The sequence below is a fragment of the Buteo buteo genome, chromosome 4 (assembly GCF_964188355.1).
Source record: "Buteo buteo chromosome 4, bButBut1.hap1.1, whole genome shotgun sequence".
Taxonomy (NCBI): domain Eukaryota; kingdom Metazoa; phylum Chordata; class Aves; order Accipitriformes; family Accipitridae; genus Buteo; species Buteo buteo.
In genome coordinates this window covers 16,768,094-16,784,663 of record NC_134174.1, presented here as the reverse complement: position 1 = coordinate 16,784,663, position 16,570 = coordinate 16,768,094, and the positions used below count along the sequence as shown (strand labels likewise).

The window sequence follows — 16,570 nt, the reverse complement described above, 5'->3', positions numbered from 1 at the left end:
TATTCTTATACTGCATAACATGATATACTTAAATCCAACAAGCATTATAAAAGAAATACAGCTTAATCTGACAAATATAAAAAACCGAAAACTGTATTACCATCTGCAAATAAATAAGTTGCCTACTGTTTAGCAGCAGAAATACTTAACAGGCACCTACCTGCCATCTTCATTGCTTCGATGAAATACAAGGAAAGGATCAGATTTCCCAAAGAAGTCCTTCTTGTCTAGTTTGTTTGCACAAAATTGCATTAAAACTGAATCCTGAAATAGGTAATACAGAAAAGTTACATACATACAGTTTACTACACTAAATTAAAATTAAAAAAATCATTGACTAATAACCATACAAATAGAAAACAAAATCAATGAGGGTATCTGCCTTCTAGATGCCCCCTACATATTCGCATTCCTGTAATGTCCTTACAGTGCAATTTGAACTGCTGGAACCAAGAATTCCTTTGTAAAGGGATGCAGAGGAAGGGTAAATTTCTATGCTAAATGCCTCAGGATATTTCCAGTATTTTCTGACATCCAAAGTTGCATTCTCAGGGAAGTAGATGCACAGGCAAACAATGCATATTAGAATTAATTTTAAAAACTCCAGTGAGACAGGATTAAGCCTCATTCCTTCAGTGACTTAAACCTGCAGTTGTCTGCTCCAGCTGTCTGTAAAGCAAATGGCTTAGCAACTTGCTATTAAGAGTCTAGAAGCTTCCAGAAAATGATCCTGGAAGATACCAAATACACCCATTCTGATGACGAATAAGGAGAAAAGATTCTTTGCTGTGTTCAGGCAAACTGATAGTCACACATGGTCACCTCTTTGGGCAGAGTCAAGAATGCAAGAAGGATTATAAATGCAAAGATAAAACTGCAGACTCACCAGCTAACTGGGGCAGGGCCTGCTGGAAGACTGTGTTCCATAAACAGGTCTACAGGTGTAACAGCAGCAAGAGGAAGACTAGGGAAAATGCAGGCTCACCATTGAGTGGGGCAGGGACTAGGTGACAACGGACATGGAAAAGTCCGTGTTTCTCAGAGCTTTCTATGCCTTGGTCTTTGCTGGTAAGATTTGCCTTCAAGAGTCTTGGCCACCCGAGATCCAGACCTGAGAAAGTCTGAAACAGGGATGACTTGCCCTTGGTAGGGAAGGACCAGGTAAGGGAACATTTAAACAGACTAGACATACAGAAGTCTGTGGGACCTGATAGGATGCGCCTGTGAGTGCTGATGGAGTTGGCCAATGTCACTGTAAGGCCACTTTTGATTATCTTTGGAAAGTCATAATGGTCAGGGAAAGTACCTGAGGACTGGGAGAAAGAAAATGTCACTCCTGTCTTTGAGAAAGGACAAGGGAGAGGATCCAGGCCAGTCTTTCCTCAATCCCTGACAAGATGATAGAGCAAACAATCCTGGAAAACATTTCCAAACACATGGAAGACAAGGTGGCTGAGAGTCATCAGCATGGATTTACAAAGCGGAAATTCATGGCTGATCAACCTGAAGCCTTCCCTCATGAAAGGAGTGTCTCAGTGGGTGAGGTGAGACTAGAGGATGTTGTTTATTCTTGACCTTAGCACGGCCTTAGACACTGTCTCCCATAGTACCCTTGTTCAAAAACCAATGAATTACAGACTAGATAACTGCACAGTGAGGTAGACTGAAAACTGGCTGAACTGCTGGGCTTCAAAGTGTCATGATCAGTAGCACAAAGTCCAGCTGGAGACCAGTCACTAGTGCTGCATCCCAGATGTCAAAAATGGGGCCAGTAATATTGAACATCTTCATTCATGACATGGATGATGGGACAGAGTAGACCCTCAGCAAGCTTGCAAATGATACAATACTAGAAGTCGCAGCTTATACACCAGATAGTTGTGCTGCCATTCCAATGCACCTGTACAGGCTGGAAAAACAAACCAACATGAACTTTACAGAGTTCAACAGAGGGAAATTTCAAGTACTGCACTTGGAGGGGAATAACCCCATGCACCAGTACAGGCTGCAGGCCAAACAGCTGGAAAGCAGCTTTGCAGAAAAGGACTAGGGGGTCTTGGTGGACACCAAGCTCACCAATGTGCCCTTGGCAGCAAAGATCCTGGGCTGCATTAGGAAGAGTGCTGACAGAAAGTTGAAAGAAGTGACTTGGCACTGGTGAGGCCACCCTGGAGTACTTTGTTCAGTTCTGGGCTCCCCAGTACAAGAAAGACGTGGACAGGCTGGAGTGATTCCAGCAAAAAGGTCACTGAAATGATTAAGGGATTGGACCATCTCTCATATGAGAAGAGGCTGAGAGAGCTGGAATTATTTAGCCTGGAGAAGAGAAGGCTCAGGGGGGTCTTATCAATTTGTATAAATACCTGATGGGAGGGAGTAAACAGACTCTGGTTAGTGGTATCCAGTGGAAGAACAGGTGGTAACAGGTACAAATTGAAATACAGGCAATTCCATTTAAATACAAGAAAAAACCTTTTTACTGTGAGTGTGGCAGAACACTGAAACAGAGAGACTGTGGTGTCTGCTTGGGCATACTCAAAACCTGACTGCACAGAGCCAGCGAGTAACCTGCTCTAAGAAGAGCCAGGAGGGTCAGATTAGACAATCTCACAAGGTCTCTTCCAACCTCAGCAATTCAGTGATTCTAAAAATCTTTGCTGTACTGAATATGAACTATAAAAGTTTGGCAAAAAATCTCAGAAGATCAGATAAGAATTAATCCAAATACTGAATAAACTTAGGTAGGAAAATATCCCAGAAAAAGTATGTGACAGCTGGTGAGACAGTGCAAGAGATTGTGTGAGAGAGTGTGCACATGAAGGAGCATGACAGAGAATGCAAAAGAGAGAGTAAGAGAGAGAGAGAGACTGAGTCCCAAATTATTTGCCAGCTCGCTTCAGTGATTTTGAACCAGTCATCACGTATGTAAAATTTGAGTGGGGTGAATCTGGAAGAACATGAAGGCCTTGGAAGGCACCTAGTATTTGTCTTCATTAAAAGGGAAAGAAAAAAAAACCCTGTTCTGATTATGGATTTAATGACATATTTATGACTTTTAAATAGTTTATTACAACTGGGATACAAATGCTGGTCTTGGAGGATAAACCCAGAATACCAGGAAAAATTGCCTTTAGTCTCTTAAGGTTACCAATAAATGCTTGGAGTGATGGCAAAGATCTCTTAAGAATGGCAAGAGCTTAACTTAAATGTAGAAGTACAATTTCTACAGGAAAGCAATTAAATGATGCACATATTTTGTCATCTGATAAAAGCTGAACATTTTGATCATGTACTACGTACAAAAGTTTGAGCCAATATAAAACAGAGGGGAAAGACAGGCATTTCCTATGACCATACTTACTCATTCATACTAGTAACACAGGAATTTCCTACTGCTAGATGGCAGTTAAATGAGACTGAGTTTGTGCACCCTATTAACATAACTGTGCAGGACTGGCAGGTTGCCTGGAAAAGGTAGGTAAGATTTGAGCCGATGTGCTATTCAAATATACCACTATACCACTTCTGCAGAGGAATAATACAAACTTGACTAAGCTGGAAATACAGCACAAAATTAAGGTTTTTACTTCAAATATCTAATGAACATAAGAAAATAAGGCCTAAACAGATTACCTATTGGATATATTAATAAAAAGAGAAACATGACTACTGCACAAATAGAAAAAAATTAACCACTTATGATGTATTATAAAAGTTAGAAGTTATACAAAAGGCAAAGCATTACCCCCTCAATACCATCAAATTACAAAAACTAAGCCCCAGAAACAAATCTCTTCAAGCCTCAAGGTATTTTTGTAGGTTTATATATCTAATCTGGTACTCTCCAGATCCCCTGAACATTCTCATAAAATGTCTGATACTATTGCTTTCTTCATTTAAGATTTGCTATCTTGTCATTGCAAACTCTTCAAAGATACACTCTACAGCCCCATCCAATATATACCATGCTTTGACAAACTGCCTCCTTCCTCAGATTCCAACTAGTGTTTATCACCGCACATCTGTAATTCTTCCGTATTCTTCCTTCTAGTTTCTGTTTCCCGTAGGCATCTGCCATTAATAGGCCATGGAAGTCTTCACTTTCTTTAAAGAAAACTGTTTAAACTCTTCTTTTATGGTGATTCTTTGAAATACCTTACTAGGTTTTTTTCCCCATAAACATTAGTTTCACATTTTTTAAATAATATGACTTGCTATTAGCATAAAACCTTTTAATTACAAGGTTAAAATTTTACTTTGATGTTCATGCAATGTCAATATTCCATAATGGAATTATAATTCCATGGATGTAACAAATGGATCTTTGTTAAAAATTGGACACTAAGAGATTAAAATGTGATTAATTACGTAGGGAAAAAAAGACTAGATTTAAAACTCATCTAATAATCCAAAACTTTATGCTTCATATTGTTTTCTGCTTCTTTCTACTTCTATCTAAAACTAAGAGTAACTGATAGGAAAAAAGTATCTTAACTTCTTACATATATCAAAATGCAAATTTATACATTATAACTTTCACAATCTGGTGCAGTGTAAATCACAAATCATTTTAATTTTATTTTTCAAAAAGCAATGAACACACACTTACTCGGCAACAGCCTAGTTCCTCTGCTGTTACTATGACTGTTCCACATTTCTTCCCCGGAATTCCACTGCAAGAAAATACAACTACATCAACGCAGTTCCTTGATATAATTTATGAAAGTTAAAACTGACGCAGATAAGCACAAAGTAAGCTTTCAAGCCACAAAATTGATGGCATGCTATAGTTTCCCTTTTCTGTCACTTGTCCTGTGTAAAAAAGCTGGCTTATCCTAAGTGAATTGGTAAATGAGTTGCATATTTATTCTAACTAGTAAGAAACAAATCAGTTTCAATTTTAAAGGAAATAGCATAAAAAGTTTAAATGGGATGAAACAACAATATCAGAACTCCATTTTCCAGCCTCCCATTGATATTGTATTTAGAAATGACTCTACAACTTACTGATTTGTGAAAAGCATCCTTTTGCAAATATTCCTTAAACAAAATACCCAAAATATATTTAAAACTACACACCAGCCTTATTTTACAACATTCTGAAATGTTTATGAAGACACATAATAATCTCACCACTATATCAGATATAGTAGTTGCAAAATAAAGTGTAATTCACCCAGACAGCAATTAAAAACATGCTGCTGCAACACCAGAAAACACAAAACAGATCCTTAGCATAAAGAGCAATACAGGAACAGAAAAGCCACACATAATCTTGTAATATTCAGTGCCAGCAGCCTTTTGTGGGGGGTGGGATGGGAGGGACGGAAGTACAAATATTGAGATGCAACTTTTTTGCATGATGCTATACTATAAATGAGAAGTTCTGCAATATCCTAATGTCTAGTGGTGTGTCCATTAGCACACACCTTGGCAATTACTTCTAGATCTTTTTTCAAAACTAATGCTATTGCTTATGCTCATTTTATTTCTAGCTCTTTATTTCTTTATGCCTGTCTTGAAAATAATTATTTGAATAAAATTACTTTCCAAGAAGACATTAAGGTAAAATCATATTTTCAAATTGATTGTATTTTTTAGGTTTTTCTAAGAGAACTAGAGGGCACTCCAGTTCTTCTGTTATGACAAAACATTAACGTAAACGTTACTGTTGTTCATATTTTGCTTATTAGTTTCCTTAATTGTTTTGAAATCTTTTACAGGGGTCAACAGCTTTAAATAAGTTTAGCAAGACTGTGGTATAATAAAGAACTGGTGGGAAAATAGTTCTTAGAAGCAGATAAAAGTTTAGAAATTATGAATAGAGGAACAAATACTTATGCAAATTTATGCAAGCTCACTGAAACTCTTGTTTAGAAGTTGATGTTTAAGTTTATAAGGAATACATCAGGGAAAGCTGCTCCTATACCACTGCAGTCATTTGCCAGTAATCAGAGAGATACATGACTGCTCTCCTGGATCTCCTCAGTGCTACATGCTAACTCTGAATTTCATAAGGAAAACAGTGGATTGGGAAAATATTCAAGTTTTTGTTGTGAAATTTTAAATGACGATTTAAATACATAGAAAACTTACGGCCCTCTTCCATTTAATGTGGTATGACTTATAAAGTACAATACTTTAAGATCAAATGGGATAATTTTCTTCAAATAACAGAAAAAAAGAGTCTGGTCATTCCAAATGTTACACAGTACAATTCACAGTTTTATCAGCGTCTTCAAATCATATGGTTTTAAATCTGTCACACTTCAACAGCTCAAGACCAAATATTACCCATTTTAGCCTCTGTAGTAACAGGATGTTGAAATTGAAATCTCAGATTTTCAGAAGATGAAAAAGCTGCATTTTTTCTTTTGAAAAGTTCTTGAAGCTTGTCATGGTTTAACACCAGCCAGCAACTAAGCACCACGCAGCCACTCACTCACTCTCCCCCACCCAGTGGGATAGGGAGAGAATGGGAAGGAAAAAGGTAAAACTCGTGGGTTGAGATAAGAGTTTAATAGAACAGAAAGGAAGAATCTAATAATGATGATAATAACAATAATAAAATTACAATAAAAATAAAAGAATTGGAACAGACAAAACAAGTGATGCACAATGCAATTGCTCGCCACTTGCCAACTGATGCCCAGTTAGTTCCTGAGCAGTGATACATCCCCCAGACCAACTCCCCCCAGTTTATATACTGGGCATGATGTCATATAGTGTGGAATACCCCTTTGGCCAGTTTGGGTCAGCTGTCCTGGCTGTGTCCCCTCCCAACTCCTTGTGCCCCTCCAGCCTTCTTGCTGGCTGGGCATGAGAAGCTGAAAAATCCTGGAGTTAGTAGAAACACTACTTAGCAACAACTATAAAGATCAGTGTGTTATCAACATTCTTCTCATACTGAATCCAAGACATAACACTATACCAGTTACTAGAAAGAAAATTAACTGTATCCCAGCCAAAACCAGGACAAGCTTGAAAAACTCTTGAAATTTGGTAGTAACAGCAGTAGTAGAAATGACTTACTTATCAGGGTGATATTGACCTTACATGGTAAAATGTTTCAAGGAACAAATGACTACGACCCCAGCTTTGACAGGAAAGGAAGAAATAGAAATTTCAGAAATGTAACAAAAAACCCAGAAGTTCCCAGCACCACAATTCTGCAGGTTATTCCACCTCAAATAGAAAGCACTGGTATCAGAATTACCATTACCTGAACCAAAATTCTTCCTACTGAAGTATTTGAGCCCAGTTAACTGTGCCATTAGGGACTTATTTGAGATGTAGTTTGGGCAGTGACAGTACTTTGAAGAAACAGCATCAAACATTTCCTTTGGTATGAAAAGTCAAATAGATTTATGCCACTTCCAAAAGAATATTGTGTCATATGGTAGATTGTGAAAAATACAACTCTAATCATCTCCAGAAGAGCTGGAGGCCTGAAGTAAACTGTTGATAAGCAAGCCCCATTTCTGACAAACTGGTCACCAAACAGTTGCCATTTGGTAGAGAACCTTGTGCCACCCATGGCAGTCAATGTCTGCCTGTCTCAAACTGAGATTTGCACATGAAGACATTTATGCGAAGACATGCTTCATTTTATCTTATGAACGTGAAGGCCAAGGGATCCCCAACCCCAAGAGATACATGTGTCTGGAATTATCACTCTGTAGGACAGGGGAAACTGGAGAGGCAATCCCCTGAAGATATGTGGGTGTGTATGTCAGAAAAAAAAGGAATTCTTGATTGTTGAGTAGATGTGAAAAGTACACACAGTATAGTTACAGCTGAAAGCAGTTGGGGTAAGGTTTGGCTTGACATATCACCACGGTTCTCAAGGACACATGCCTTATAAAAGAAGGATAATTATTACCATGATGGCTGGTGAAGAGGTGAAATGCTTAATTGAGATTATCACACAATTTCTCTACAGAACAAAAAGTTCTCATTATTCAGGAACTAAAAACTCTACCAAGTGACCTCTACAGTTTGTGATGCTATTAAGTAGAAACTTTGTATGCTTATCTTGAGACTACAAGCATGAAAAAAAGTACTGGACAATTTGCAGACACTAAAGAGTTTGTTCAAGAGAATTCCCTTACAAACCATTCATTAAGAAAAAAATCCTTAAATGTAAAGTCAGCACCCTTGCAAAAACTTCAGTGGTCGCAGATCAGCGAAATAGAAAGACCTTCAACTAGCAATAATGCCTTGTGAGAAAATAACAAAATAATTTCAAGCTGGTCTTATCACTGTATGAAAATACATAACCCGGAGATTCAGCATTAGACCAGTCCTTCCAATTGCCAGGGAAATACTGACTAATATTACCTTGAAGATGAGCATGTAAGAGTTCCACCTGTTTAAATGCAGAATGCAGTGCCACTGCCCATCTTCTTTAGCTTTAAGGAATAGCTGGCATTGAGCTGCCCTGGAATTGGTTCTATAGCACTGAAACAACAATACAGACTTCATATTCAGGCAACCAATTTCTCAGGCTAGGTTCCTCTGGAAAGGGTTACAGATAACGGTTTGTGGGGTAATAATGAGGCAATCTATATTGCATAATGACCGCCACCTCCAACACTCAGTGCTAGTTGTCTGACACTCAGATATAGAAAATGTGCCAGTCTAAGTGTGAATAGGGTGCAAACTGAATGTGAGGCAAATCTACACTTCAGTGGGTCCTACTGGTTTGAGAGCCCAGAACCTGTAGGTTTTCTACAGTTATCACCTCTTTTTGCACAGTATTTGAGGGAGCTATAATTGGACAGTATTTGAGGGAGCAAATAATTTGACTGTTAGAGGAACTGAACAGAAAACTATCATCAAATGAAAGGCCCTCAACAATACCTGCATGTCTCTAGACAAGACACAGTCCTGAAGAGTAATTATTGTCTCCTTAGAACAAATGATTCCACAACTGAGACACCACATCTGCAGCACCTTGAAAAGTTTGAAAGGAGACTCTGAAGACAACTGGGGCTTTAACAAGAACTGAAAGGAGGACCTTTCCAGCACTGGTGAAAAAGTCGGAGAAAGATGGCAATCTATCTGGGAATTCAAACCTGAGAGGTTAAACAGAGCCTCCAATTTTGCAAGCTGAAAGTGCAGTGAGAGAGGATGGAACATTTTTCAGATCATTCAAAAATTTACAGTCTTATCCCTGAATTTACAGAACCTAGCCCTCTGGCAGTCACAACCACAGATAAGAGGATAGGACAAACATATAGGAAGTACCAATTCCAGAGTTCAGATGTTTTTCTATCAATTATGTTCACAGCAAGATGACAGGAGAAAGAACTTCCAAAAATAGGCCAGCTGGCTCCAGTACAGCCTCATTAGCAGGCAATGGCACTCAGATGTGAATAACTAGCATAGAATGCTCATTAGGCTTTGCAATGGCTCTGCCTCCTCATTAAAGGGAATCCCTACAGGAATGCACTTAGTAGATCCTGAAAGAAGCATTGCTCAGAGTTATAAATGGGGCAAGCATCTTCTCTCTAGGAAGACAGAACATGCAAATATCTAATTCTGAATAATGTCTGGGAAGCTTATGCTCTCTTGAAAGAAAAAAAAAACAGTGTCATTTCTGAAAGTAGATATAGCTGCACCTCATCCTTTCATGCTAATACAACTGGGACATGCAAGGCCAGTCTGAGTAAATCTTACACATGGAGCTTGTCTTGAGAAGGCATTTAATGCATCTAGTAACCCAATAGGTAAAGAGAGTAAACGTTACTGTTAAAATGTCAGATTCTCCATTTCACCTGCTTTGTACGACTAGATTTGTTTTCCAAGAGAAATTATCCAGAGCAAATGTTCACCTCTGTAACTGGCCAGTCTGTAAAATAAAGTGCAACAGTGAAGTATGTTCTTGAATAAAGACGGTCATCATCACAGAGATAACAGGCTAGCGCACTACCATACTGGGAGCAAGAGTCTTCTGCAACAGACTGCACTGAATTCAAAGCCCTTAATGGTGTCAGAAACAGAGGGGGAGGTCCAGGAGACATCCTCATACCCACCAAGACCAAATACTATTCTGCTCATGCCTCAGAGGCATAAGACGCTGGTGCTTTTAAGACCAATGAAACTGCAAGTCATGCCTGTCATGAAGGTGAAGAAGAAAAACATGCATGTACATCTCCACTTTTGCACTCACCATTAAGATCAGTAGCAAGGTATGTTTCAGCCTGCCTGACAGACCACTGCAATGGTGACCATCTAGGCTTGAGATGCTTACCTTCATTTTGATGAAGGACAAGAGTATCCTTTAATAGTACTTTCTATGGGAACTTTCCCTGGTGATATACAATCTGACTTGGAGTTGGCCAGCTCATGGCAGCCATGGAGTCCTGAATCTCATGAGGCTCTTGTAAATGTCCAAAGTAGATAGATCTGAAGTTTAAGCTTCCAATCTTTGTAATTTTCATTTTGAAAGAATGTCAGAGCTTACTTCAATGCCAATCAGAGAATGGAATTCAAGCTTCTTGAGCTGGTTAAGTACAAAAAGTGCTACTTTGGTAGGGTAGCTGATTGGGACTAAAACAGCACTGGGCATTCTCTTCTTGCACATCCATTGGCAGAGAACAGAAAAGGCAAAATGCTAATGAACTTCAGAAATACTGTGAAGAGAAAAAGCTCTCTGATCTCAAGTGAAGGATTACAAAGAACATTCAAGTAATGCAAACGTGGACTTCACATAACTTGGTAAAGAAAACAGTAAATTCAAAGCAGTAAATATCCTTAGGAACAGAAGACATGCAATGTTGTCAATTGAATTATTTTTATTTGAATATTAAGAGACACTAAACACGCATCTATATGCAAACAATCCTAGAATGCAATGCAATGGTTTAATGAATAAAATAGGACAATAAATGTCTGCTAGACACCAAGGTATCCAGACTTCAGAGAGTCCAGAGTGAACAATCAACCAGGTACAGTTGTCTAGCCACAGCACTGTCAAAAGCACCAATGACAAAATAAAACCTGAACATGGGAAAAAGCTGATAAAAAGTCACAAACACTTTCTCATTAACATTAACAAATATCTACCCACGCTACATATACAAAAAGGAAGGTATATTTCAAAATCTTTCAGGGGGACAACTGATTTGGGTCTATTTAGTAACTGCCATACAACAGAGCAGTATCAGAAGCAAGACCTGAACAACGCTTTTTTACCCAAGAGAAAATCCATCACACTGGCCCACACAACTGTGAGATAATTTTAAGGTCTTTTTTCAATAGAATCTTCACTGATGTCTTGTCCTTTCTCATAGCTAATTTCAAACTTTAAACTTCATCTGGTAGTCACTTCAGACTTCACTTAACTAAGTGATAACAAACTGCTAAATGGATGATTTTTAATCTACATGTTTAAAATAAATTTCAGGAATTTTCTCAGAAAAAAAATGTGTACTGTGCTGAATAATTTACCACTCTGAAGACAGACAGAACTATAAAGACCTTCAAGAAGTCAGCAAGATTTGTCTAAATATGGGTGTCTTCAAAGTCAGCACCTTTCTCTGACGAAGTCACCACAAGCTTCCAGTAGAGTCAACTAACAGCCAAAACAGTCAACGGAGTTGCAACAGTGCAATTTACTGTGGCAGTTACCATACATTAGGCCTAGACAGTGAAAAGTTAGTGAACTTCTGTTTTAGTAGAAGTAAACAAAATAGGGCCAACCTCTCGTCCCGATTGACAGGAAAGTGTTTGTGTGCTCAAGTACATGGTCAAACTATGCAACCAACCTGCTCATCATCAAGAACTAAAAATATGTCCAGAACAAGTAGAGACCGTGTGTCCCCAGCCCATGGTACTGAGGCCCTCCTGGGACAGCCCTGGTAGGAGCTGGGCAGGGGCTGTTTCTCTAATTGGGTTACTGGTGTTCCTCCACCTGCCTTGTACCTCTGTGCTCCCTTGTAGGTGTGGAGAAGGGACTTCAATGGGCTGATGGCTCTCCTGGGATGGGTCTGTAAGTAGCCAGGGCAAGGTATTATTGGGGTTCCTCCACTTGCCATTGTGCCTCTCTTCTCCTTTGTTTGCAGACAAGCTTCTTAATCATGTAACCTAACACACCTCTTCTATTATACCACTTACTATACTTGTCCTCAAAGCTACTTCCTGGGCAAGTTTTTAAGTTTAATATCCAGAACAGGATTAAGAGGAGAATCACAAAACACAATTGTCCAATAACAACAGTACTTGCTGAAGTTAACCACTTTGTATGGTTGTATTAGAAATCTGATAATCTGATCAGCTGATTCTTCATTGTTTGTTTGTGCAGGATTTTTTTTGCAGGAGGTAGATTACAATTAACAGTTTCCTGCTGTTTCTCAGCAGCCAAAATCTTATTAAACAGTAATTTAACACTCCCAATAGTGATGCAGCCAATTTTAGTTTTTTGGGGGGTGGCGGTGGTTTTTTTAGTGTTAAATTTTATACAATATTTATTTTATTGCAGACAATTTGTGATTAGCTACTGAAATTGAAGGACATCTTAAAAGTTAAGGTTCATCTACAAACCTTGATGACAACAGAAATTGATGCAGTTTTAAAGTACCATTTTCTGTGTAGTTTTTCAAGTTATTTAACAAAGTTATACAGTGAAGTAGTATTACTTCTAACATATATTATGTTACTGTGTGCATAGGTATGTTTTCAAGTTTAAATAGTGTATTTGTAAGAGTTTTCCTAAGTATGCTGCAGATACTGAAACTTTCCTCACCTGCAGAGTTGAAGAATTTATTTACCCTTAAAATGAAGTAGTTCCCAGTGTGCACAGTCCCACCAATACAGAGAAGGGAAGTAATAAGGAACATGTAGTGATATTAATAGAACTGTTTATGTATAGGACAATTAAACCCCTCATTTAAAAAGAAATAGTGTAAAAAGGACTGGTGTAGTCCTTGGGGAGGGAGGGTAAGGAGGGCAGGAGAGGTTGCAGGGAGGGCAGGGAGGATTACTAGGGACTTGTCATAAAGAAGCAATCTGTAAATATGGTGATCAGGTGACTGAACTATATTTGGAAACCCTCAAAATTCAGCAAAAATGCATTTATTACTGACCTCAATTCCGAATATTAAAGAGAATATGAATCATATTGTTAAAGGATGTTGCCACAGTAATGATCACAGCACTGTACTGGGTTTGCATGTCAAGGTTTTGGTAGTGGGGAACGGGCTCCAAGGGTGGCTTCTGCGAGAAGCTGCTAGAAGCTTCCACCATGTCCAAGAGAGCCAATGCCAGCCGGCTCCAAGACAGACCTGCTGCTGGCCAAGGCTGAGCCTGCCAGTAACAGCGGTAGCACCTCTGGGATAATGTATTTAAGAAGAGGAAAAAGCTGCTGCAGAACAGAAACTGCAGCCAGAGAGAGGAGTGAGAATATGCGAGAGAAACAGCCCCACAGACCCCCAGGTCAGTGCAGAAGGAGGGGAGGAGATGCTCCAGGCGCCGGAGCAGAGATTCCCCTGCAGCCCGTGGGGAAGACCCTGGTGAGGCAGGCTGTCCCCCTGCAGAACAGGGAGGTCCACGGTGGAGCACATATCCCCAGGCCAGAGCAGGTGGATGCCCAAAGAAGGCTGTGACATTGTGGGAAGCCCACATTGGAGCAGGTTTGCTGGCAGGACTTGTGACCCCATGGGCGACCCATGTTGGAGCAGTCTGTTCCTTGAAGGACTGGAGCCCGTGGAAAAGGACCCACACTGGAGCAGTTCGTGAAGAACTACAGCCCATGCGAAGAATTCATGTTGGAGAAGTTCGAGGAGGACTGTCTCCTGTGAGAGGGACCCCGTGCTGGAGCAGGGGAAGAGTGAGGAGTCCTCCCCCTGAGGAGGAAGGAGCGGCTGAGACAATGTGTGATGGAACTGACCACAACCCCCATCCCCTGTCCCCCTGTGCCGCTAGAGGGAAGGAGGTAGAGAACTCAGGAGTAAAGTTGAGCCCAGGAAGAAGGGAGGGGTGGGGGGAAGGTGTTTTAGGATTTTGTTTTATTTCTCATCATCCTACTCTGATTTGATTGGCAATAAATTGTTACTTTCCCCAGGTCGAGTCTGTTTTGCCCATGACAGCAATTGGTGAATGATCTCTCCTTGTTCTTATCTCAACTCACAAGCTTTTCATTATAGTTTTTCTCTCCCCTGCCCTGCTGAGGAAGGGGAGTGATAGAGCAGCTTTGGCGAGACCCTGGCATCTAGCCAGGATCAACCCACCACATACAATCATGGAATTCAGCAAGGGAACTAACAGCTCACATTTGTTACAAATCAATTTGAACCATCTGCAGTTGGCTGTAAATTAGGGAAACTAAATCAAAGGCTTATTTTGATAAAACATTTAGTGAAAATGTTTTGCAAAGACTTTTCAAGTTTTTTCATGTTACTCAATTTTTCAGCATGAACTGTATGATAAATGAGTCCTGCTGAATAGCTGAAATTTCCCTTTGTACAAAAACTAAATGATTGGAAGTAAGACATTTACAGACAGAATTTAGTCAAGGCTAATGGACTGGAAGGGCACAACTACAGGAATACCTCCTCACAAAGCAGTGCTAGCCAACCCCCAACATTTATGATTCAAAAAGGATTTGTTTCAGATATGTGTAAGTCTCACGAATTCAAGTAAATTAAATCCCATTAAAATATTTTCTAAACTTAAAATACAATTAAAGTTTACCATAGTTTTTGTAATGGAAATATTTCTTTTACTTTAAAATTTTTATTATTTCATAAAGACCCTTTAAAGGAAAACTATATAAATTCTCTTTCAGTTTGTCAATTTAAGTGGTCTGTTCTGAACTGTTATTTCATCCAGAAAGAGTTCTGGAGACACCCTGAAATTATTTTTGGCATGAAAATAGGAAACTTCAGATGCTTTTCCAAGCTTACACTTGCGTTGGAATTGTAAAAATTTAAGAATTTTATTGCATTCAAGTATTGAGAAGAGTTTTTAGCATGTCAGCTCAACACTTCAAAGTTTTTGAAAGAGAAAATGATAGCTATCATATGTGGGTCTCTTGAAGCTGGCCACTGTTTTCACCAAGATTAAAAGTTTAGGGCCACCTCCACAGAACACCACCACAGTATTTGATACAAACTAGAGAAATGCTTTTTTAAAATTATTTTATCAATGACATTAAGTTTTTTACATAAAAAAGATAAAAGTCTCTAATAAAATCTAGGGAAAAAGGCTACCATCGGTATATTTTGGACACTGATAACAAAATACTGCCTTCTGAGATTTTTCATAGGACTTCAAAGCTACTACTTAAACTAATGTTTAAGTTTGAAGTTGACAGGTACAGGATACAAGATATGTACGTGAAAAGGTAAGTAGTGTATAAACCATATAAACCACTGAAGATAGATAGATATAAAAGGGTAAACTGAGTAACAGAAATGGTTAATTACATCAAATATATACATAGAAGAAACTGTAGAGCTAGGAACATATTTCCTAAGAATTTTACATCAGATTAATAATGCATCATTAATATAACTCGATTAGGCAATTACACTAAAATAATATCTATGTACATTCTGAATTTTGCAAATTGTTGTGGTTTGTCTAGATCCTGTTTCTTGTCAGAATGTGCCATGTGGTGTTTTCACCAAAGTTTGGCCCAGAATAATATAAGGCTTGATAAGCCTAAAAAACTTCATCTGCCCTTATAAGGAAATCAGTAATGAAGAAAAGTCAATGAAGTAACCCTGGTATATTACTCATAATGAACGTAGTAAAATGGGACAAGAAGAACACTCCATCAGACAGAGTAACCAAACTCATGATCATTCCCTACAGTGCAATTATTATTATTAAAAGATAAAAAACAAAACCCCCACAAAAATTCCAAATTAAAAGATATTAGAATCATATTAAATGTCCAGCTATATATTTAAATGTTTGCTTTTAATGTCATATGTGAATTTATAGCATATATTTAGATAAAAATTGTAAAATATTTTCAATTACTCAAACCTTATTTAGGAACAGAAAATGCAGATTGTTCAAATAACTGGTGTTTTAAATGTCTGTACATCCCTATGAACAATGGTTTGCAAACATCAAAATCCTCTCAGTGGGAGAAAAATACATTGATCATAAAGTTTTCCATAAATTTAGTAGGATAAATAGAAAATACTTCATACTCTGGATTGCCTCACTGTTTAGGAATTGTATTATTTGGAACAATAGAAATATGAGTAGGAATGTTTGGATTTGAAACAGTGAGGGTTTTCTTCCTTGATGCTTGAACAAAAGGCAATAAAGATTTATGGTGTTTTAATTTGAGAAATAGGAATAAAAACATTTTTAAGACTAGTATACTCAAACTATTTCTAATGCAAGATGTAATGAAGTTCACAAAAATTTTGGATGAGTCATTTTCTTTGCTAATTGTCCAAATTGAAACTTAAAGTATCATAGTCTATAAAGACAGACTTCTATTGTACCTAACAACTTATTTTCTCTTAGAAGCCACATCTGCCAATCCCATATATCAAGATACCTCACAACAACTCTAACCTCATGAAGCAGGATGTATTCATCCAAT

The 16,570-nt window shown here is 38.4% G+C and overlaps 1 protein-coding gene across 3 annotated transcripts in view; it reads right to left on the bottom strand.

Annotated features, from left to right (window-relative positions):
• CPNE8 (copine 8) overlaps nucleotides 1-16,570 on the bottom strand; it is a 112,126-nt gene that overhangs the window by 53,697 nt on the left and 41,859 nt on the right. For all 3 annotated transcript variants that reach the window (XM_075024887.1, XM_075024889.1, XM_075024890.1), the window contains 2 exons: nucleotides 4,610-4,673; nucleotides 161-264 (listed from right to left, as the gene is read on the bottom strand). In XM_075024887.1, coding sequence (XP_074880988.1) covers nucleotides 161-264; nucleotides 4,610-4,673 — 168 coding nt within the window. The remainder of the gene's footprint in view (nucleotides 1-160; nucleotides 265-4,609; nucleotides 4,674-16,570) is intronic.